At 53.8% G+C, this 26911-nt stretch overlaps 1 protein-coding gene across 1 annotated transcript in view; it reads right to left on the reverse strand.

Moving 5' to 3' along the window:
- Window positions 1-3317: 3317 nt before the first annotated feature.
- The window catches only part of LOC132828733 (zinc finger protein 239-like), a 52724-nt gene continuing 29130 nt past the window's right edge, over window positions 3318-26911 (reverse strand). The window contains exon 2 of the mRNA XM_060845854.1: window positions 3318-4168. Coding sequence (XP_060701837.1) covers window positions 3333-4106 — 774 coding nt within the window. The 5' untranslated portion in view covers window positions 4107-4168 and the 3' untranslated portion in view covers window positions 3318-3332. The remainder of the gene's footprint in view (window positions 4169-26911) is intronic.

Below are 26911 nucleotides of genomic sequence, written 5' to 3' on the forward strand. Positions count from 1 at the left end.
TTGGACTATAACCTGGGGTGGTGAGAGTTTTAACTTTGTCCAGCCCAGTCCAACACCAGCTCCTCCAAATCAGAATGGAACCGTTTGCTGTTTCTGCCGCAATATCAACATTGCAGTGAATGCGAGGTGACAGCGTTGAGGGTGCCATCCTAACTCAAATTTATGACCTGTGCCCAAACGTGTAGGAAGGACAGATTCCGTGATGATAGCTTTAAGGTGTTGCCAATAATGGAAGGTTTACAAGGATGTTGCCAGGGTTGGAGGATCTGAGCTACAGGGAGAGGCTGAACAGGCTGGGGCTGTTTTCCCTGGAGCGTCAGAGGCTGAGGGGTGACCGTATAGAGGTTTACAAAATTATGAGGGGCATGGATAGGATAAATAGACAAAGTCTTTTCCCTGGGGTTGGGGAGTCCAGAACTAGAGGGCATAGGTTTAGGGTGAGAGAGGAAAGATATAAAAGAGACCTAAGGGGCAATGTTTTCACACAGAGGGTGGTACGTGTGTGGAATGAGCTGCCAGAGGAAGTGGTGGAGGCTGGTACAATTGCAATATTTAAGAGGCATCTGGATGAGTGTATGAATAGGAAGGGTTTGGAGGGAGATGGGCCGGGTGCTGGCAGGTGGGACTAGTTTGTGTTGGGATATCTGGTCAGCATGGACGGGTTGGGCTGAAGGGTCTGTTCCCGTGCTGTACGTCTCTAAAGCAGGCTCAAGGTGCAGATGGAGGCAAGAGCTGCTTTCAGATGGTGGTGCATCCGCCAGCAGGTGCAAGATGTAAGGAGCAGTGTGGGGCCATCTTCACCCTGCAACTCACCGTGTCCCCTCTGACAGTCCCCCACACACTGTCCACTCCCACCATGGTGGAACACGAGGAGGACAGCTAATGGTAACACCCCACCATCTGCAATTCTCCCCTGGGCCCTGCACCACCCTGACCTTGAACAGCGTCATTAAGGGGCACAGGAAGGAACATTCCACCCAACCTGCAGCGGGGTTCCAAGGCAGCATCTTACTCCCAGCTTCTCAGCGGGCAACATCGGATAGGGCAGTAAATGCCAGCCCAGCCGGTGAGCGCCACCTCCCCGTCGGCTGTCAGATGATTTGGTAGACGCCAAGGTTTGGGAAATGGTGGAAGCCCCATCCAGAATCCCCCATTTGACCCAAGTTTCTTTTCAATGTCAGGAGAATATAATGGAAAGGCAGGCTGGAACAGACACTGGGAATGCTGGGGACAGTACAATCATGAGGTGGCTGACCTTAACTGGTGTGGATCATTTTATCCTGGCTGAAAATGTGTTGCTGGAAAAGCGCAGCAGGTCAGGCAGCATCCAAGGAGCAGGAGAATCGACGTTTCGAGCATAAGCCCTTCATCAGGAATGGGCTGATGAAGGGCTTTTGCCCGAAACGTCGAATCTCCTGCTCCTTGGATGCTGCCTGACCTGCTGCGCTTTTCCAGCAACACATTTTCAGCTCTGATCTCCAGCATCTGCAGACCTCACTTTCTCCTTGGACATTTTATCTGGAGAGCAATTTTCTGTGCTGCAGACCTCCAGGTCTTTCAACTTAGAGTCAGAGAGATGTACAGCACGGAAACAGACCCTTCGGCCCAACCCGTCCATGCCGACCAGATATCCCAACCCAATCTCGTCCCACCTGCCAGCACCCGGCCCATATCCCTCCAAACCCTTCCTATTCATATACCCATCTAAACGTCTCTTAAATGTTGCAATTGTACCAGCCTCCACCACATCCTCTGGCAGCTCATTCCACACACGTACCACCCTCTGGGTGAAAACATTGCCCTTTAGGTCTCTTCTGTATCTTTCCCCTCTCATCTTACAGCTATGCCCTCTAGTTCTGGACTCCCCCACCCCAGGGGAAAGACTTTGTCTATTTATCCTATCCATCACCCTCATGATTTTATAAACCTCTATAAGGTCACCCCTCAGCCTCCGACGCTCCAGGGAAAACAGCCCCAGCCTGTTCAGCCTCTCCCTGTAGCTCAAACCCTCCAACCCTGGCAACATCCTGGCAAATCATTTCTGAACCCTTTCAAGTTTCACAACATCCTTCCGATAGGAAGGAGACCAGAGCTGCACGCTATATTCCCACAGCGGCCTGACCAATGACCTGTACAGCAGGTCTGTGGGAAGAGAAGCAGAGTTAACGTTTTGGGTTCGATGAGCCTCCTTCAAAACTTGCAAACTGGAAACATTTCACTCTCTCCCTGACCGCACAGATGCTGCCAGACCTGCTGCATTTCTCTGGGGCTGCCTGGGTATCCGTCACATTACTGCCGAGAAATACTTTTTGCTTTTACTAGGGCACGAGGTGGACAGGGAAAACTGCCAGCCCAGCCCACCAGGGACGGGTGTTTCCAGTATTTTGCATATCAAGCCCCCAGAGCGGGCAGGAGAATGGGAGGGCGCCAGATGCTGGAGATCGTTGCGGTGCTGGAAAATCGCAGCAGGTCAGGCAGCATCCGAGGGGCAGGAAAATCGACGTTTCGGGAAAGATAAATGGGAGGGGGGTTGGGGCTGGTGGTGGAGGTGGGAGAGCGGTGAGCGGTCGGAGAGGAGGGTGGAGCCAATTGGTGGGAAGGAAGATGGACATGGAGGTCCTGGGCCTCCTCCACCGCCGCTCCCTCACCACCAGACGCCTGGAGGAAGAACGCCTCATTTTCCGCCTCGGAACACTTCAACCCCAGGGCATCGAGGTGGACTTCAACAGTTCCCTCATTTCCCCTTCCCCCACCTCACCCTAGTTCCAAACTTCCAGCTCAGCACCATCCCCATGACTTGTCCTACCGGCCTATCCCTCTTCCCATCTACCCACTCCACCCTCCCCTCTGACCTATCATCTTTACCTCCTCCACCTCCATTCACCCGTTGCACGCTCAGCTCCCTTCCCCCACCCCTCTCCCAATAATCTCTCCACCACCCCACCCCCCCCCCCGAGATTCCCAGCCTCATTCCTGATGAAGGGACCATGCCGTAACGTCGATTCTCCCGCCCCTCGGATGCTGCCCTGACCTGCTGTGCTTTTCCAGCACCAAACCCTTGGTCCCAAAGCGTGTGGCGGGGTGGAGGGAATCTCTGGGTCTCTCCGCGGGGTGGGGGATTGGTTCTGAACGCTGATTGGTCTGGGCCGTGCCGGATTGGAAGGCGGGAACTGGGCGCGGGGCTTTGGCTGAGGTCGGGGGGGTCAACCAGCCGGTCTTCGATCCCCCTTCCCCACCCACCCCGTCCCCAACAGGGCTGACGCTGACTCTCCCAGCCCTGCCTCGCGCCCCCCCCCCCCCCCCCCTCGGCGCCCCGCAGTGCTGTCGCTGCCTCACTGGCGGCCGGAGCTTCCTGGCGTCGCCACCGTCACGCCGTGGCTGGTCCCCCAGTGCCCCCAGGCCCACCGCTCCCTCTGCCAGCACGCCCCAGCCTCGCCCTCGGGGGGCGGCCCCTTCCCGGGCCAGCCCTCCCGGCCCGGCGGCTCTGCCCGGGCGCCGCCAGGGTGCGCCCGCCGGTGGGCCAGCAGGTGGGAGCGGCGGGTGAAGCCCCTGCCGCAGACCGGGCAGGGGAAGGGCCGCTCGCCGGTGTGGGTGCGCTGGTGCCGCAGCAGGGCAGAGGACTGGGCGAAGGCCCGGCCGCACCGGCGGCAGGGGAAGGGCCGCTGGCCGGCGTGCCCCCGCTGGTGCCGCAGCTGGTTGGACAGCTGGGTGAAGCCGCGGCCGCAGACGGCGCAGCGGAAGGGCCGCTCGCCGGTGTGGATGTGCCGGTGGGTCAGCAGGTGGGAGGACTGGCTGAAGCCGCGGCCGCAGACGCCGCAGGTGAAGGGCCGCTCGCCGGTGTGCACCGGCCGGTGGGTCAGCAGGTGGGAGCTGCGGGTGAACTGCTTTCCGCACACGGCGCAGCCGAAGAGTCTCTCGCCGGTGTGGCTCCGCCGGTGGGTCTCCAGTTCCGAGGGGTAGTTGAAGGCCTTGCCACAGTCCCCGCACCGGTAGGGCAGCTGGCCGGTGTGGCTCCGCATGTGCACGTTGAGGTTGGACAGGCGGCTGAAGGCGCACTCACACACCGAGCACGGGTACGGCTTCTCCCGGGCCGGCCGCAGCTCCATCCTCCTTCCCCTCAGGCTCCAGGCCGTGGCGGCTCCTGAACCGACCCGATTCCCCCGGCAGCCTGCAAATGCAAAGACGGCAAACGTGTTCACGGCAACAGTCACCAGGGAATATCTGCGCCCCAACCCCCCCACCCCGCCCCGTTCCATCCCAACCCCAGCCCCAGGGAAAAGACTTTCTCTCTTTACCCTCCCTGTGCCCCCCTCAGGAGTCACCTCGACTGACAGCAACAGCCCAAGAGAATACCTGCAGGTTAGTCACAGCCGTGTTCGGGACTAGGCCAGAGCACGCAGCCCCACACCCGAACTTCGCAATGTGTCTCACCGAGTGTACACTGAGAATCACCCCGAGGGACTATTACGTTTTAAAACAGTTATTCACAAATTACTCAAAGAAACACAAGGCGTAGAGGAAAGAGCTACTACTGACCTCAAACTAGACTAAATTATGCTGTTCCAAACACACCCCACACACACACCCCCACAAACACACATTCACACACAAACACCCCCACAAACACACACACACCCACACCACACACACCACACACATATCCCACACACACCCCACACACACACTCACACCATACACACACTCACACCACACACACACATATCACACAGACACATCCATACACAGACACACACACACACACACATCGCACACACACATATCACGCACACACACACCCCCCCACACACACACACATACACAGACACACACACACAACCCCCCCACACACACACACACATCACACACACCCCACACACACACTCACACACACCCCACACACACCCCACACACACCCATACACAGACACACACAAACCCCCCCCACACACATCCCACACACACACCTATCGCACACACATCCACACCCCACAAACACACATACCACCCCACACACACACACATACCCCACCCACACACACACCCCACACACACACATACACACCCCAGACACACACATACACACCACACACACACACACACATACCACCCCCACACACACACACCCTACACACACACCCACACACACCCACACACACACAATAGTCCCAATAACCAAGGTTCCTTTAAGACATGCAGGTTAGGGTGGATTGGCCGTGCTAAATTGTCCCATAGGGCCCAGGGATGTGCAGGTTAGGGTGGATTGGCTGTGGTAAAGAGTTGAATGGTGTGGTGCTGGCAAAATGCAACCGCTCAGGAACAGGAGAGTCAGCCTTTCAGGCATGAGCCCTTCATTAACAATTCGAGGTGAGCAGTTTAGTTCAGTCTTGAACTGGTGAGGAGTTCAACACAGGGAGCTGGGTGGAAACTCGGTCTCCCTCTTTCTGCCCTTCAACTGTCAGCACATGGTTAGATGAAATTCCTTACAGTGTGGAAACAGGCCCTTCAGCCCAACCTATCCACACCGACCCTCCGGGGAAGAACCCACCCAGACCCATTCCCCAACGTTAGCCTCTGAATAATGCATTTAGCACGGCCAACCCACTCTAACCTGCACATCCCTGGGCACCGTGGGACAATTTAGGCCAGATCCACCGACGTCAAGCCGGTGTTCTTCTCTGACCACTGCCTCCTGCTGGCCGACTGTCACCTACAGGACGAGCAGCGGGCGGGTAAGGGAACGTGGAAGCTGAACACAAAGCTGTTGACCCCGGGAAACATTGAGGAGCTCAAGAGGGATTACGCAGGTTGGAGAACGGTGATGCCCCTCTTTGAGTCTCCAGCGGACTGGTGGGAAACAGTTAAAGGGAACATCAAGAGGTTCTTCATCCTCAAAGGTGTTCAGGAGGCGAGAGAGAGGCGGGGAAAACTGTCCCAGCTCCAGGAAAGTATGCAGAACCTGCTCCTGCTGCAGACGATGGGGGTCGATGTCACGGAGGACCTCAAGGAGGTGAAGGGCCAGCAAGCCTCGCTCTTTGCCTCAGAGGCCTCCAAGATAATCTTCCAGTCCAGGGTCTGCTCGGTGGAGCAGGACGAGACGTGCTCACGTTTCTTCTTCCAGAAGGTGCACAAAGAGAGCTCTGTGCTCAGCAGCCTGAAGGAAGAAGACGGCTCGATAACGTCATCTCAGGCTGACGTCATGAGGATCAGTAAATCCTTCTATGCCAGTCTGTATGACGTGAAGCCGACCGACAGCGCGGCCTCCCAGTCGTTCCTGTCGTCTATCACGGAGGTCTTAGACGTCAGAACACGCGAGAGGCTGGACCAGCCGCTATCTCTGGACGAGCTGACCAAGGCCCTCGAGTCCTTCGAAAAGAATAAAACTCCCGGAAGCGACGGCTTACCGGTCGAGCTCTATTCTGCTCTGTGGGACTTGATTGGCCAGGACCTGCTGGAGGTGTATGTCAGTATGCTTTGGGCAGGTACCATGAGCGAATCCATGAGGAAAGGCATCATCACCCTCATCTATAAGCGGAAGGGGAGAGGGAGGAACTCAAAAATTGGAGACCAATCTCACTGTTGAATGCAGATTACAAAATCCTGTCAAAGGTAATTGCCAACCGGGTCAGGTCTGCTCTGGGGTCGGTGATTCACCCTGACCAAACCTGTGCTGTGCCAGGCAGGAAGATCGCTGAGAGTCTCGCACTCCTCAGGGATACGATCGCCTACGTGCAGGACAGAGGGTTGGACACCTGCCTGATCAGCCTGGACCAAGAGAAAGCCTTTGACAGGATATCACACAGGAATATGAGAGATGTTCTCTCCAAAATGGGCTTTGGGGAGGGAATCTGCAATTGGATCAGACTGCTCTACACCAACATCGTCAGTGCAGTCTCAATCAATGGGTGGGAATCAGATAGCTTCCCAGTCAGATCTGGAGTCAGGCAGGGCTGCCCTCTCTCTCCTGCCTTGTTTGTGTGCTGCATAGAGCCATTTGCCGAGTCCATCAGGAAGGATGCGAGCCTGAGAGGGGTGACTATTCCTGGCAGCGGGGGCCTGCAGGTTAAGGTCTCCTTGTACACGGATGACGTCGCCGTTTTCTGCTCGGATCCGCTGTCCGTGCGCAGACTCATGTGCATATGTGACCAGTTCGAATGGGCCTCGGGGGCCAAGGTAAACCGGGGCAAGAGCGAGGCCATGCTCTTCGGGAACTGGGCCGACCAATCCTCGATCCCCTTCACCGTCAGGACCGACCACCTGAAGGTGCTGGGTATTTGGTTCGGGGGGGGCTGGGGCGTGCGCCAAGTCTTGGGAGGAGCGTATCAGCAAAGTGAGGCAGAAACTGGGCAGATGGAGGCTACGGTCGCTCTCCATCACGGGAAAAAACCTGATCATCAGGTGTGAGGCACTGTCATTGCTGTTGTACGTGGCACAGGTCTGGCCTATTCCCAGAACCTGTGCCGCTGCAGTCGCCCGGGCCATCTTCCAGTTCATATGGAGTTCAAAGATGGACCGGGTCCGAAGGGACTCACTATACAAAGATCTGGGCAACGGGGGAAAAAATACACCCAATGCCACCCTCACCCTGATGGCCACCTTTGTGTGTGGCTGCATCAAGCTGTGCGTGGATCCCCGGTACGCAAACACCAAGTGTCACTACGTACTGAGGTTCTACCTGTCCCCGGTGTTGCGAAGGATGGGCCTGGCCTCGCTGCCGCGGAATGCTCCGAGTAGTTGGACCGTTCCGTACCACCTGTCCTTCGTGGAGAAATTTTTGAAGAGAAACACCTTTGACCACAAGTCCATCAGGAAGTGGTCAGCACGTAGCGTCCTCGAGACCCTTCGGGAAAAGGAGAGGGCGGATCCTGTTGAGTGGTTCCCTGAGCAGACTGTCAAAGCAATTTGGCAGAATGCCTCATCGCCAGAACTTTCCAACAAGCACCAAGACATGGCTTGGCTGGTGGTGAGAAGGGCTCTGCCTGTGAGATCCTTTATGCACGCCCGGACTCTCAGCCGCACCGCACGCTGCCCTCGAAGCGGCTGCGGGGGGACGAGACTGTCACACCCCTCCTTCTGGAATGTGCCTATGCAGAGGAAGTCTGGAGAGGAATGCAGTGGTGTTTGTCGAGGTTCGTCCCAAGCAGCGCCGTGACGCGGGACTCCGTGGTCTCCGGCCTGTTCCCCGGGACGCACACCGAGACGAACATCAACTGCGCCTGGAGGATCATCAACTCGGTGAAGGACGCTCTCTGGGTGGTCCGAAACCTGTTGATCTTCGAGCTGAAGGAGTTGACCCCGACTGAGTGTTGCAGACTGGCACATTCCAAGGTCCAGGACTACGTGTTGAGGGACGCGCTGAAGCTTGGGGCAGCTGCCGCCAAGGCGCGGTGGGAAAAGACCACCGTTTAACATCTGCCTGTCTAAAGAAAAGCAGGGGGCCCATGCAGTCATTTGGGCTCTGCTGACGCCTCAGCTCAATACATGAGTGAGAGATGCACAGATCTGTATGGAATAATGATAATTCGGAGCTGTGTATGTAAATGTGGAAATATGAATGGCATTACCTAATGTACAGTGTATCAAATTATTCTATGCATATTTTATGAATATAGTATATTTTTGAAATAAAAAAAAATCCACCCTGATCTGCACATCCCTGGGCACTATGGGACAATTTAGCATGCCCAATCCACCCTAACCTGCACATCCCTGGGCACTATGGGACAATTTAGCACGGCCAATCCACCCTAACCTGCACATCCCTGGACACTATGGGACAATTTAGCAGGGCCAATCCCACCCTAACCTGCACATCCTTGGGCACTAGGAGACAATTTAGCATGGACAATCCACCCTAACCTGCACATCCTTGGGCACTATGGGACAATTTAGCACGGCCAATCCCACCCTAACCTGCACATCCCTGCGCACTATGGGACAATTCACCACAGCCAATCCACCCTAACCTACACATCCCTAGGCGCTATGGGACAATTTAGCACGGCCAATTCCACCCTAACCTTGACATCCCTGGGCACTATCGGACAGATTAGCATGGCCAATCCACCCTAACCTGCACATCCCTGGGCACTATGGGACAGATTAGCATGGCTAATCCACCTTAACCTGCACATCCCTGGGCACTATGGGACAATCTGGCATGGCTAATCCACCTTAACCTGCACATCCCTGGGCACTATGGAACAACATAGCATGGCTAATCCACCTTAACCTGCACATCCCTGGGCACTATGGGACAATTTAGCACGGCCAATCCACCCTAACCTGCACATCCCTTAGCACTATGGGACAATTTAGCATGGCCAATCCACCCTAACCTGCATATCCCTGGGCACGATGGGACAATTTAGCACGACCAATCCACCCTCACCTGCACATCCTTGGGCACTATGGGACAATTTAGCACGCCCAATCCACCCTAACCTGCACATCCCTGGGCACAATGGGACAATTTAGAATGGACAATCCCACCCTAACCTACACATCCCTGGGCACTGTGGGACAACATAGCATGGCCAATTTCAACCTAACCTATACATCCCTGGGCACTATGGGACAACATAGCATGGCCAATCCACCTTAACCTGCACATCCCTGGACACTATGAGACAATTTAGCACGGCCAATCCACCCTAACCTGCATATCCCTGGGCACTATGGGACAGTTTAGTATGGCCAATCCCACCCTGAACTGCACGTCCCTGGGCACTATGGGACAATTTAGCACGGCCAATCCCACCCTGAACTGCACGTCCCTGGGCACTATGGGACAATTTAGAATGGCCAATCCCATCCTAACCTGCACATCCCTGGGCACAATGGGACAATTCACCACAGCCAATCCCCCCTAACCTGCACATCCCTGGGCACTATGGGATAATTTAGCACGGCCAATCCACCCTAACCTGCACATCCCTGGGCACTATCGGAAAATTTAGCACGGCCAATCCACCCTAACCTGCACATCCCTGGGCACTATCGGAAAATTTAGCACGGCCAATCCACCCTAACCTACCTGCAGGTTAGTCACAGCCGTGTTCGGGACTAGGCCAGAGCACGCAGCCCCACACCCGAACTTCGCAATGTGTCTCACCGAGTGTACACTGAGAATCACCCCGAGGGACTATTACGTTTTAAAACAGCTATTCACAAATTACTCAAAGAAACACAAGGCGTAGAGGAAAGAGCTACTACTGACCTCAAACTAGACTAAATTATGCTGTTCCAGACACACCCCACACACACATCCCACACACACACTCACACACACCCCACACACACACTCACACCACACACACACACATCCCCATACACAGACACGCACATATCACGCACACACACATACAGACACACACACACAACCCCCCCACACACACACACATCACACACACCCCACACTCACACACACCCCACACACACTCACACACACCCCACACACACATCACACACACCCCACACACACTCACACACACCCCACACACACTCACACACACCCCACACACACACACCACCCCCCCACACACACACACACATATCACACACATATCGCACACACACACACACACACACACACACACTAGTCCCAATAACCAAGCTCCCTTTAAAACATGCAGGTTAGGGTGGATTGGCCGTGCTAAATTGTCCCATAGTGCCCAGGGATGTGCAGGTTAGGGTGGATTGGCTGTGGTAAAGAGTTGAATGGTGTGGTGCTGGCAAGACGCGACCGCTCAGGAACAGGAGAGTCAGCCTTTCAGGCATAAGCCCTTCATTAACAATTCGAGGTGAGCAGTTTAGTTCAGTCTTGAACTGGTGAGGAGTTCAACACAGGGAGCTGGGTGGAAACTCGGTCTCCCTCTTTCTGCCCTTCAACTGTCAGCACATGGTTAGATGAAATTCCTTACAGTGTGGAAACAGGCCCTTCAGCCCAACCTATCCACACCGACCCTCCGGGGAAGAACCCACCCAGACCCATTCCCCAACGTTAGCCTCTGAATAATGCATTTAGCACGGCCAACCCACTCTAACCTGCACATCCCTGGGCACCGTGGGACAATTTAGCATGGCCAATCCACCTTAACCTGCACATCCCTGGGCACCGTGGGACAATTTAGCACGGCCAATCCACCCTAGCCTGCACATCCCTGGGCACTATGTGACAACATAGCATGGCCAATCCACCCTTACCTATACATCCCTGAGCACTATGGGACAACATAGCCTGGCTAATCCACCTTAACCTGCACATCCCTGGGCACTATGGGACAATCTGGCATGGCTAATCCACCTTAACCTGCACATCCCTGGGCACTATGGAACAACATAGCATGTCTAATCCACCTTAACCTGCACATCCCTGGGCACTATGGGACAATTTAGCACAGCCAATCCACCCTAACCTGCACATCCCTTGGCACTATGGGACAATTTAGCATGGCCAATCCACCCTAACCTGCACATCCCTGGGCACTATGGAACAACATAGCATGGCTAATCCACCCTCACCTGCACATCCTTGGGCACTATGGGACAATTTAGCACAGCCAATCCACCCTAACCTGCACATCCCTTAGCACTATGGGACAATTTAGCATGGCCAATCCACCCTAACCTGCACATCCCTGGGCACTATGGGACAATTTAGAATGGGCAATCCCACCCTAACCTGCACATCCCTGGGCACTGTGGGACAACATAGCATGGCCAATTTCAACCTAACCTATACATCCCTGGGCACTATGGGACAACATAGCATGGCCAATCCACCTTAACCTGCACATCCCTGGACACTATGAGACAATTTAGCACGGCCAATCCACCCTGAACTGCACGTCCCTGGGCACTATGGGACAATTTAGAATGGCCAATCCCACCCTAACCTGCACATCCCTGGGCACTATGGGACAATTTAGCACGGCCAATCCACCCTAACCTGCACATCCCTGGGCACTATGGGACAATTTAGCACGGCCAATCCACCTTAACCTGCACATCCCTGGGCACTATGGGACAATTTAGCACGGCCAATCCATCCTAACCTGCACATCCCTGGGCACTATCGGACAGATTAGCATGGCTAATCCACCTTAACCTGCACATCCCTGGGCACTATGGGACAATCTGGCATGGCTAATCCACCCTAACCTGCACATCCCTGAGCACTATGGAACAACATAGCATGGCTAATCCACCTTAACCTGCACATCCCATGGCACTATGGGACAATTTAGCACGGCCAATCCACCCTAACCTGCACATCCCTTAGCACTATGGGACAATTTAGCATGGCCAATCCACCCTAACCTGCATATCCCTGGGCACGATGGGACAATTTAGCACGACCAATCCACCCTCACCTGCACATCCTGGGGCACTATGGGACAATTTAGAATGGACAATCCCACCCTAACCTGCACATCCCTGGGCACTGTGGGACAACATAGCATGGCCAATTTCAACCTAACCTATACATCCCTGGGCACTATGGGACAACATAGCATGGCCAATCCACCTTAACCTGCACATCCCTGGACACTATGAGACAATTTAGCACGGCCAATCCACCCTAACCTGCACATCCCCAGACACTGTGAGATAATTTAGCATGGCCAATCCACCCTAACCTGCATATCCCTGGGCACTATGGGACAGTTTAGTATGGCCAATCCCACCCTGAACTGCACATCCCTGGGCACAATGGGACAATTCACCACAGCCAATCCCCCCTAACCTGCACATCCCTGGGCACTATGGGATAACTTAGCACGGCCAATCCACCCTAACCTGCACATCCCTGGGCACTATCGGAAAATTTAGCACGGCCAATCCACCCTAACCTACACATCCCTAGGCGCTATGGGACAATTTAGCACGGCCAATTCCACCCTAACCTGCACATCCCTGGGCACTATGGGACAGATTAGCATGGCCAATCCATCCTAACCTGCACATCCCTGGGCACAATGGGACAATTTAGCACGGCCAATCCACCCTAACCTACACATCCCTAGGTGCTATGGGACAATTTAGCATGGCCAATCCACCCTAACCTGCACATCCCTGGGCACTATGGGACAGTTTAGCACGGCCAAACCATGCTAACCTGCACATCCCATGGCACTACAGGACAATTTAGCATGGCCAATCCATCCTAACCTGCATATCCCTGAGCACTATGAGACAATTTAGCATGCCCAATCCACCCTAACTTGCACATCCCTGGGCACAATGGGACAATTTAGCACGGCCAATCCACCCTGACCAGCTCATCCCTGGGCACTATGGGACAATTTAGCACGGCCAATCCACCCTAACCTGCACATCCCTGGGCACTATGGGACAAATTAACACGGCCAATCCACCCTGACCTGCTCATTCCTGGGCACTATGGGACAATTTAGCACGGCCAATCCACCCTAACCTGCACATCCCTGGGCACTACGGGACAATTTAGCATGGCCAATCAACCCTAACCTACACATCCCTAGGCGCTATGGGACAATTTAGCACGGCCAATTCCACCCTAACCTGGATATCCCTGGGCACTATGGGACAGATTAGCATGGCCAATCCACCCTAACCTGCTCATTCCTGGGCACTATGGGACAATTTAGCATGGCCAATCCACCCTCCTGCACATCCCTGGGCACTATGGGACAATTTAGCACGGCCAATCCACCCTCACCTGCACATCCTTGGGCACTATGGGACAATTTAGCACAGCCAATCCACCCTAACCTGCACATCCCTGGGCACTATCGGACAATTTAGCACGGCCAATCGACCACAACCTGCACATCCTTGGGCACTATGGGACAATTTAGCACAGCCAATCCACCCTAACCTGCACATCCCTGGGCACTAAGGGGACAATTTAGCATGGCCAATCCACCCTAACCTACACATCCCTGGACACTATGGGACAATTCACCACAGCCAATCCACCCTAACCTACACATCCCTGGACACCATGGGACAATTCACCACAGCCAATCCACCCTAACCTACACATCCCTAGGTGCTATGGGACAATTTAGCACGGCCAATTCCACCCTAACCTTGACATCCCTGGGCACTATCGGACAGATTAGCATGGCCAATCCACCCTAACCTGCACATCCCTGGGCACTATCGGACAGATTAGCATGGCCAATCCACCCAAACCTGCACATCCCTGGGCACTATGGGACAGTTTAGCAGGGCCAAACCACCCTAACCTGCACATCCCTGGGCACTATGGGACAATTTAGCATGCCCAATCCACCCTAACCTGCACATCCCTGGGCACTATGGGACAATTTAGCAGGGCCAATCCCACCCTAACCTGCACATCCTTGGGCACTACGGGACAATTTAGCATGGCCAATCCACCCTAACCTGCACATCCTTGGGCACAACGGGACAATTTAGCATGGCCAATTCACCCTAACCTGCACATCCCTGGGCACAATGGGACAATTTAGCATGCCCAATCCACCCTAACCTGCACATCCCTGGGCACAATGGGACAATTTAGCATGCCCAATCCACCCTAACCTGCACATTCCTGGGCACTATCGGACAATTTAGCACGGCCAATCCACCCTAACCTACACATCCCTGGGCACTATGGGACAGATTAGCATCGCCAATCCACCCTAACCTGCACATCCCTGGGCACTATGGGACAGTTTAGTACAGCCAAAACACGCTAACCTGCACATCCCATGGCACTACGGGACAATATAGCATGGCCAATCCATCCTAACCTGCATATCCCTGAGCACTCTGAGACAATTTCGCATGGCCAATCCACCCTATCCTGCACATCCTTGGGCACTATGGGACAATTTAGCATGGCCAATCCACCCTAACCTGCACATCCCTGGGCGCTATGGGACAATTTAGCATGGCCAATCCACCCTAACCTGCACATCCTTGGGCACTACGGGACAATTTAGCATGCCCAATCCACTCTAACTTGCACATCCCTGGGCACTATGGACAATTTAGCACAGCCAATCCACCCTAACCTGCTCATTCCTGGGCACTATGGGACAATTTAGCATGGCCAATCCACCCTAACCTGCACATCCCTGGGCACTATGGGATAATTTAGCATGCCCAATCCACCCTAACCTGCACATTCCTGGGCACTATGGGACAATTTTGCACGGCCAATCCACCCTAACCTGCACATCCCTGGGCACTATCGGACAATTTAGCACGGCCAATCCACCCTATCCTGCACATCCCTGGGCACTATGGGACAATTTAGCATGGCCAATCCACCCTAACCTGCACATCCCTGGGCACTATGGGACAATTTAGCACGGCCAATCCACCCTATCCTGCACATCCCTGGGCACTATGGGACAATTTAGCACGGCCAATCCACCCTATCCTGCACATCCCTGGACACTATGGGACAATTTTGCACGGCCAATCCACCCTAACCTGCACATCCTTGGGCACTATGGGACAACATAGCATGGCCAATTTCAACCTAACCTATACATCCCTGGGCACTATGGGACAACATAGCATGGCCAATCCACCTTAACCTGCACATCCCTGGACACTATGAGACAATTTAGCACGGCCAATCCACCCTAACCTGCACATCCCCAGACACTGTGAGATAATTTAGCATGGCCAATCCACCCTAACCTGCATATCCCTGGGCACTATGGGACAGTTTAGTATGGCCAATCCCACCCTGAACTGCACATCCCTGGGCACAATGGGACAATTCACCACAGCCAATCCCCCCTAACCTGCACATCCCTGGGCACTATGGGATAACTTAGCACGGCCAATCCACCCTAACCTGCACATCCCTGGGCGCTATGGGACAATTTAGCACGGCCAATTCCACCCTAACCTGCACATCCCTGGGCACTATGGGACAGATTAGCATGGCCAATCCATCCTAACCTGCACATCCCTGGGCACAATGGGACAATTTAGCATGCCCAATCCACCCTAACCTGCACATCCCTGGGCACTATCGGACAATTTAGCATGGCCAATCCACCCTAACCTACACATCCCTAGGTGCTATGGGACAATTTAGCATGGCCAATCCACCCTAACCTGCACATCCCTGGGCACTATGGGACAGTTTAGCACGGCCAAACCACGCTAACCTGCACATCCCATGGCACTACAGGACAATTTAGCATGGCCAATCCATCCTAACCTGCACATCCCTGGGCGCTATGGGACAATTTAGCACGGCCAATTCCACCCTAACCTGCACATCCCTGGGCACTATGGGACAGATTAGCATGGCCAATCCATCCTAACCTGCACATCCCTGGGCACAATGGGACAATTTAGCATGCCCAATCCACCCTAACCTGCACATCCCTGGGCACTATCGGACAATTTAGCATGGCCAATCCACCCTAACCTACACATCCCTAGGTGCTATGGGACAATTTAGCATGGCCAATCCACCCTAACCTGCACATCCCTGGGCACTATGGGACAATTTAGCACGGCCAATCCACCCTGACCAGCTCATCCCTGGGCACTATGGGACAATTTAGCACGGCCAATCCACCCTAACCTGCACATCCCTGGGCACTATGGGACAAATTAGCACGGCCAATCCACCCTGACCTGCTCATTCCTGGGCACTATGGGACAATTTAGCACGGCCAATCCACCCTAACCTGCACATCCCTGGGCACTACGGGACAATTTAGCATGGCCAATCAACCCTAACCTACACATCCCTAGGCGCTATGGGACAATTTAGCACGGCCAATTCCACCCTAACCTGGACATCCCTGGGCACTATGGGACAGATTAGCATGGCCAATCCACCCTAACCTGCTCATTCCTGGGCACTATGGGACAATTTAGCATGCCCAATCCACCCTCCTGCACATCCCTGGGCACTATGGGACAATTTAGCACGGCCAATCCACCCTCACCTGCACATCCTTGGGCACTATGGGACAATTTAGCACAGCCAATCCACCCTAACCTGCACATCCCTGGGCACTATCGGACAATTTAGCACGGCCAATCGACCACAACCTGCACATCCTTGGGCACTATGGGACAATTTAGCACAGCCAATCCACCCTAACCTGCACATCCCTGGGCACTAAGGGGACAATTTAGCATGGCCAATCCACCCTAACCTACACATCCCTGGACACTATGGGACAATTCACCACAGCCAATCCACCCTAACCTACACATCCCTGGACACCATGGGACAATTCACCACAGCCAATCCACCCTAACCTACACATCCCTAGGTGCTATGGGACAATTTAGCACGGCCAATTCCACCCTAACCTTGACATCCCTGGGCACTATCGGACAGATTAGCATGGCCAATCCACCCTAACCTGCACATCCCTGGGCACTATCGGACAGATTAGCATGGCCAATCCACCCAAACCTGCACATCCCTGGGCACTATGGGACAGTTTAGCAGGGCCAAACCACCCTAACCTGCACATCCCTGGGCACTATGGGACAATTTAGCATGCCCAATCCACCCTAACCTGCACATCCCTGGGCACTATGGGACAATTTAGCATGGCCAATCCACCCCAACGTACACATCCTTGGGGACTATGGGACAATTTAGCATGCCCAATCCACCCTAACCTGCACATCCCTGGGCACTATGGGACAATTTAGCAGGGCCAATCCCACCCTAACCTGCACATCCTTGGGCACTACGGGACAATTTAGCATGGCCAAACCACCCTAACCTGCACATCCCTGGGCACTATCGGACAATTTAGCATGGCCAATCCACCCTAACCTGCACATCCTTGGGCACAACGGGACAATTTAGCATGGCCAATTCACCCTAACCTGCACATCCCTGGGCACAATGGGACAATTTAGCATGCCCAATCCACCCTAACCTGCACATCCCTGGGCACAATGGGACAATTTAGCATGCCCAATCCACCCTAACCTGCACATTCCTGGGCACTATCGGACAATTTAGCACGGCCAATCCACCCTAACCTACACATCCCTGGGCACTATGGGACAGATTAGCATGGCCAATCCACCCTAACCTGCACATCCCTGGGCACTATGGGACAGTTTAGTACAGCCAAAACACGCTAACCTGCACATCCCATGGCACTACGGGACAATATAGCATGGCCAATCCATCCTAACCTGCATATCCCTGAGCACTCTGAGACAATTTCGCATGGCCAATCCACCCTATCCTGCACATCCTTGGGCACTATGGGACAATTTAGCATGGCCAATCCACCCTAACCTGCACATCCCTGGGCGCTATGGGACAATTTAGCATGGCCAATCCACCCTAACCTGCACATCCTTGGGCACTACGGGACAATTTAGCATGCCCAATCCACTCTAACTTGCACATCCCTGGGCACTATGGACAATTTAGCACAGCCAATCCACCCTAACCTGCTCATTCCTGGGCACTATGGGACAATTTAGCATGGCCAATCCACCCTAACCTGCACATCCCTGGGCACTATGGGATAATTTAACATGCCCAATCCACCCTAACCTGCACATTCCTGGGCACTATGGGACAATTTTGCACGGCCAATCCACCCTAACCTGCACATCCCTGGGCACTATCGGACAATTTAGCACGGCCAATCCACCCTATCCTGCACATCCCTGGGCACTATGGGACAATTTAGCATGGCCAATCCACCCTAACCTGCACATCCCTGGGCACTATGGGACAATTTAGCACGGCAAATCCACCCTGACCTGCTCATCCCTGTGCACTATGGGACAACTTAGCATGGCCAATCCACCCTTACCTGCACATCCCTGGGCATTATTGGACAATTTAGCACTGCCAATCCTCCCCAACCTGCACATCCCTGGACACTATGGGACAATTCACCACAGCCAATCCACCCTAACCTGCACATCCCTGGGCACTATGGGACAATTTAGCACGGCCAATCCACCCTAACCTGCACATCCCTGGGCACTATCGGACAATTTAGCACAGCCAATCCACACTGACCTACACATCCCTAGGCGCTATGGGACAATTTAGCACGGCCAATTCCACCCTAACCTGGACAACCCTGGGCACGATGGGACAGATTAGCATGGCCAATCCACCCTAACCTGCACATCCCTGGGCACTATGGGACAGTTTAGCACGGCCAAACCTGGCTAACCTACACATCCCTGGGCACTACGGGACAATTTAGCACGGCCAATCCACCCCAACCTGCACATCCCTGAGCACTATGAGACTATTTCGCATGGCCAATCCACCCTAACCTGCACATCCCTGGGCACTATGGGACAATTTAGCATGCCCAATCCACCCTAACCTGCACATCCCAGGGCACTATGGGACAATTTAGCACGGCCAATCCACCCTCACCTGCACATCCTTGGGCACTATGGGACAATTTAGCACAGCCAATCCACCCTAACCTGCACATCCCTGGGCACTATCGGACAATTTAGCACGGCCAATCGACCACAACCTGCACATCCTTGGGCACTATTGGACAATTTAGCACAGCCAATCCACCCTAACCTGCACATCCCTGGGCACTAAGGGGACAATTTAGCATGGCCAATCCACCCTAACCTACACATCCCTGGACACTATGGGACAATTCACCACAGCCAATCCACCCTAACCTACACATCCCTGGACACCATGGGACAATTCACCACAGCCAATCCACCCTAACCTACACATCCCTAGGTGCTATGGGACAATTTAGCACGGCCAATTCCACCCTAACCTTGACATCCCTGGGCACTATCGGACAGATTAGCATGGCCAATCCACCCTAACCTGCACATCCCTGGGCACTATCGGACAGATTAGCATGGCCAATCCACCCAAACCTGCACATCCCTGGGCACTATGGGACAGTTTAGCAGGGCCAAACCACCCTAACCTGCACATCCCTGGGCACTATGGGACAATTTAGCATGCCCAATCCACCCTAACCTGCACATCCCTGGGCACTATGGGACAATTTAGCATGGCCAATCCACCCCAACGTACACATCCTTGGGGACTATGGGACAATTTAGCATGCCCAATCCACCCTAACCTGCACATCCCTGGGCACTATGGGACAATTTAGCAGGGCCAATCCCACCCTAACCTGCACATCCTTGGGCACTATGGGACAATTTAGCATGGCCAAACCACCCTAACCTGCACATCCCTGGGCACTATCGGACAATTTAGCATGCCCAATCCACCCTAACCTGCACATCCTTGGGCACAACGGGACAATTTAGCATGGCCAATTCACCCTAACCTGCACATCCCTGGGCACAATGGGACAATTTAGCATGCCCAATCCACCCTAACCTGCACATTCCTGGGCACTATCGGACAATTTAGCACGGCCAATCCACCCTAACCTACACATCCCTGGGCACTATGGGACAGATTAGCATGGCCAATCCACCCTAACCTGCACATCCCTGGGCACTATGGGACAGTTTAGTACAGCCAAAACACGCTAACCTGCACATCCCATGGCACTACGGGACAATATAGCATGGCCAATCCATCCTAACCTGCATATCCCTGAGCACTCTGAGACAATTTCGCATGGCCAATCCACCCTATCCTGCACATCCTTGGGCACTATGGGACAATTTAGCATGGCCAATCCACCCTAACCTGCACATCCCTGGGCGCTATGGGACAATTTAGCATGGCCAATCCACCCTAACCTGCACATCCTTGGGCACTACGGGACAATTTAGCATGCCCAATCCACTCTAACTTGCACATCCCTGGGCACTATGGACAATTTAGCACAGCCAATCCACCCTAACCTGCTCATTCCTGGGCACTATGGGACAATTTAGCATGGCCAATCCACCCTAACCTGCACATCCCTGGGCACTATGGGATAATTTAGCATGCCCAATCCACCCTAACCTGCACATTCCTGGGCACTATGGGACAATTTTGCACGGCCAAACCACCCTAACCTGCACATCCCTGGGCACTATCGGACAATTTAGCACGGCCAATCCACCCTATCCTGCACATCCCTGGGCACTATGGGACAATTTAGCATGGCCAATCCACCCTAACCTGCACATCCCTGGGCACTATGGGACAATTTAGCATGGCCAATCCACCCTAACTTGCACCTCCCTGGGCACAATGGGACAATTTAGCACGGCAAATCCACCCTGACCTGCTCATCCCTGTGCACTATGGGACAACTTAGCATGGCCAATCCACCCTTACCTGCACATCCCTGGGCATTATTGGACAATTTAGCACTGCCAATCCTCCCCAACCTGCACATCCCTGGACACTATGGGACAATTCACCACAGCCAATCCACCCTAACCTGCACATCCCTGGGCACTATGGGACAATTTAGCACGGCCAATCCACACTAACCTGCACATCCCTGGGCACTATCGGACAATTTAGCACAGCCAATCCACACTGACCTACACATCCCTAGGCGCTATGGGACAATTTAGCACGGCCAATTCCACCCTAACCTGGACAACCCTGGGCACGATGGGACAGATTAGCATGGCCAATCCACCCTAACCTGCACATCCCTGGGCACTATGGGACAGTTTAGCACGGCCAAACCTGGCTAACCTACACATCCCTGGGCACTACGGGACAATTTAGCACGGCCAATCCACCCCAACCTGCACATCCCTGAGCACTATGAGACTATTTCGCATGGCCAATCCACCCTAACCTGCACATCCCTGGGCACTATGGGACAATTTAGCATGCCCAATCCACCCTAACCTGCACATCCCTGGGCACTATGGGACAATTTAGCACAGCCAATCCACCCTAACCTGCACATCCCTGGGCACTATGGGACAATTTAGCATGCCCAATCCCACCCTAACCTGCACATCCTTGGGCACTACGGGACAACTTAGCATGGCCAAAACACCCTAACTTGCACATCCCTGGGCACTATTGGACAATTTAGCACGGCCAATCCACCCTAACCTGCACATCCTTGGGCACTATAGGACAATTTAGCATGGCCAATTGACCCTAACCTGCACATCCCTGGGCACAATGGGACAACTTAGCATGCCCAATCCACCCTAACCTGCACATTCCTGGGCACTACGGGACAATTTAGCACGGCCAATCCACCCCAACCTGCATATCCCTGAGCACTATGAGACAATTTCGCATGGCCAATCCACCCTAACCTGGACATCCCTGGGCACTATGGGACAGATTAGCATGGCCAATCCACCCCAACCTGCACATCCCTGGGCACTATGGGACAGTTTAGCACGGCCAAACCACGCTAACCTGCACATCCCATGGCACTACGGGACAATATAGCATGGCCAATCCATCCTAATCTGCATATCCCTGAGCACTATGAGACAATTTCGCATGGCCAATCCACCCTATCCTGCACATCCCTGGGCACTATGGGACAATTTAGCATGGCCAATCCACCCTAACCTGCACATCCCTGGGCACCGTGGGACAATTTAGAATGGACAATCCCACCCTAACCTGCACATCCCCCGCACTATGGGACAAATTGGTTAGGCCAATCCCACCCTAACCTGCACATCCCTGGGCACTATGGGACAACATAGCCTGGCCAATCCCACCCCAACCTATACATCCCTGGACACTATGGGACAACATATCATGGCCAATCAACGTTAACCTGCACATCCCTGGGCACTATGGGACAATTTAGCACGGCCAATCCACCCTAACCTGCATATCCCTGGGCACTATGAGACAGTTTAGTATGGCCAATCCCACCCTCACGTGTACGTCCCTGGCCACTATGGGACAATTTAGAATGGCCAATCCATCCTAACCTGGACATCCCTGGATACTATGGATTATTTAGCATGGCCAATCCACCCTAACCTGCACATCCCTGGGCACTACGGGACAATTTGGCATGGCCAATCCACCCTAACCTGCACATCCTTGGGCACTATGGGACAATTTAGCACGGCCAATCCCACCCTAACCTGCACATCCTTGGACACTATGGGACAATTTAGCACAGCCAATCCACCCTAACCTGCACATCCCTGGGCACTATCGGACAATTTAGCACGGCCAATCCACCCTAACCTGCACATCCTTGGGCACTAAGGTGACAATTTAGCATGGCCAATCCACCCTAATCTACACATCCCTGGGCACTATGGGACAATTCACCACAGCCAATCCACCCTAACCTGCACATCCCTGGGCACTATCGGACAATTTAGCACGGCCAATCCACCCTAACCTACACATGCCTAGGCGCTATGGGACAATTTAGCACGGCCAAACCACGCTAACCTGCACATCCCATGGCACTACAGGACAATTTACCACAGCCAACCCATCCTAACCTGCATATCCCTGAGCACTATGAGACAATTTCGCATGGCCAATCCACCCTATCCTGCACATCCCTGGGCACTATGGGACAATTTAGCATGGCCAATCCACCCTAACCTGCACATCCCTGGGCACTATGGGACAATTTAGCATGGCCAATACACCCTAACTTGCACATCCCTGGGCACAATGGGACAATTTAGCACGGCAAATCCACCCTGACCGGCTCATCCCTGTGCACTATGGGACAATTTAGCATGGCCAATCCACCCTAACCTGCACATCCCTGGGCACCGTGGGACAATTTAGAATGGACAATCCCACCCTAACCTGCACATCCCCCGCACTGTGGGACAAATTGGTTAGGCCAATCCCACCCTAACCTGCACAACCCTGGGCACTATGGGACAACATAGCCTGGCCAATCCCACCCTAACCTGTACATCCCTGGACACTATGGGACAACATAGCATGGCCAATCAACCTTAACCTTCACATCCCTGGGCACTATGGGACAATTTAGCACGGCCAATCCAACCTAACCTGCATATCCCTGGGCACTATTGGACAGTTTAGTATGGCCAATCCCACCATCACGTGTACGTCCCTGGGCACTATGGGACAATTTAGAATGGCCAATCCCATCCTAACCTGCACATCCCTGGATACTATGGATTATTTAGCATGGCCAATCCACCCTAACCTGCACATCCCTGGGCACTACGAGACAATTTAGCATGGCCAATCCACACTCACCTGCACATTCCTGGACACCACGGGACAATTTAGCACGGCCAATCCCTCCCTAACCTGGACATCCCTGGGCACTATGGGACAGTTTAGCACGGCCAATCCACTCTTACCTGCACATCCCTGCGCAGTATGGGACAATTTAGCATGGCCAATCACACCCTAACCTGCACATCCCTGGGAATTATGGGACAATTTAGCACTGCCAATCCACCCTAACCTGCACGTCCCTGGGCACTATGGGACAATTTAGAATGGCCAATCCCATCCTAACCTGCACATCCCTGGATACTATGGGACAATTTAGCATGGCCAATCCACCCTAACCTGCTCATCCCTGGGCACTATGGGACAATTTAGCATTGCCAACCTACCCGAACCTGCACAACCCTGAACACTATGGGACAATTTAGCACGGCCAATCCACCCTAACCTACACATCCCTGAACACTATGGGACAATTTAGCACGGCCAATCCACCCTAACCTGCACATCCCTGGGCACTATCGGACAATTTAGCACGGCCAATCCACCCTAACCTGCACATCCCTTAGCACTATGGGACAATTTAGAACGGCCAATCCAACCTAACCTGCTCATCCCTGGGCACTATGGGACAATTTAGCATTGCCAACCTACCCGAAACTGCACATCCCTGAACACTATGGGACAATTTAGCACGGCCAATCCACCCTAACCTACACATGCCTGAAAACTATGGGACAATTTAGCACGGCCACTGCCACCCTAACCTGCACATCCCTGGGCACTATGGGACAATTTAGCACGGCCAATTCACCCTAACCCGCACATCCCTGGGCACTATGGGACAATTTAGCATGGCCAATCCACCCTAACCTGCACATCCTTGGGCACTATGGGACAATTTAGCACGGCCAATCCCACCCTAACCTGCACATCCCTGCGCACTATGGGACAATTTAGCATGGCCAATCCACCCTAACCGGCACATCCTGGGGCACTAGGGGACAATTTAGCATGGCCAATCCACCCTAACCTGCACATCCCTGGGCTCAATGAGACAATTTAGCATGCCCAATCCACCCTAACCTGCACATCCCTGGGCACTATGGGACAATTTAGCACAGCCAATCCACCCTAACCTGCACATCCCTGGGCACTATCGGACAATTTTGCATGGCCAATCCACCCTAACCTACAATCCCTAGGCGCTATGGGACAATTTAGCACGGCCAGTTCCACCCTAACCTGGACATCCCTGGGCACTATGGGATAGATTAGCATGGCCAATCCACCCTAACCTGCACATCCTTGGGCACTACGGGACAATTTAGCATGCCCAATCCACCCTAACTTGCACATCCCTGGGCACAATGGGACAACATAGCCTGGCCAATCCCACCCTAACCTGTACATCCCTGGACATTATGGGACAATTTAGCACTGCCAATCCTCCCCAACCTGCACATCCCTGGACACTATGGGACAATTCACCACAGCCAATCCACCCTAACCTGCACATCCTTGGGCACTATGGGACAATTTAGCACGGCCAATCCCACCCTAACCTGCACATCCCTGCGCACTATGGGACAATTTAGCACGGCCAATCCCACCCTAACCTGCACATCCCTGGGCACTATGGGACAACATAGCCTGGCCAATCCCACCCTAACCTGTACATCCCTGGACATTATGGGACAATTTAGCACTGCCAATCCTCCCCAACCTGCACATCCCTGGACACTATGGGACAATTCACCACAGCCAATCCACCCTAACCTGCACATCCTTGGGCACTATGGGACAATTTAGCACGGCCAATCCCACCCTAACCTGCACATCCCTGCGCACTATGGGACAATTTGGCATGGCCAATCCACCCTTACCTGCACATCCCTGGGCATTATTGGACGATTTAGCACTGCCAATCCTCCCCAACCTGCACATCCCTGGACACTATGGGACAATTCACCACAGCCAATCCACCCTAACCTGCACATCCCTGGGCACTATGGGACAATTTAGCATGGCCAATCCACCCTAACCTGCACATCCCTGGGCACCGTGGGACAATTTAGAATGGACAATCCCACCCTAACCTGCACATCCCCCGCACTATGGGACAAATTGGTTAGGCCAATCCCACCCTAACCTGCACATCCCTGGGCACTATGGGACAACATAGCCTGGCCAATCCACCCTATCCTGCACATCCCTGGGCACCGTGGGACAATTTAGAATGGACAATCCCACCCTAACCTGCACATCCCCTGCACTATGGGACAAATTGGTTAGGCCAATCCCACCCTAACCTGCACATCCCTGGGCACTATGGGACAACATAGCCTGGCCAATCCCACCCTAAGCTGTACATCCCTGGACATTATGGGACAATTTAGCACTGCCAATCCTCCCCAACCTGCACATCCCTGGACACTATGGGACAATTCACCACAGCCAATCCACCCTAACCTGCACATCCTTGGGCACTATGGGACAATTTAGCACGGCCAATCCCACCCTAACCTGCACATCCCTGCGCACTATGGGACAATTTGGCATGGCCAATCCACCCTTACCTGCACATCCCTGGGCATTATTGGACAATTTAGCACTGCCAATCCTCCGCAACCTGCACATCCCTGGACACTATGGGACAATTCACCACAGCCAATCCACCCTAACCTGCACATCCCTGGGCACTATGGGACAATTTAGCACGGCCAATCCACCCTAACCTGCACACCCCTGGGCACTATCGGACAATTTAGCACAGCCAATCCACACTGACCTACACATCCCTAGGCGCTATGGGACAATTTAGCAC

Source organism: Hemiscyllium ocellatum, chromosome 27, assembly GCF_020745735.1.
Source record: "Hemiscyllium ocellatum isolate sHemOce1 chromosome 27, sHemOce1.pat.X.cur, whole genome shotgun sequence".
NCBI classification, from domain to species: Eukaryota; Metazoa; Chordata; class Chondrichthyes; order Orectolobiformes; family Hemiscylliidae; genus Hemiscyllium; species Hemiscyllium ocellatum.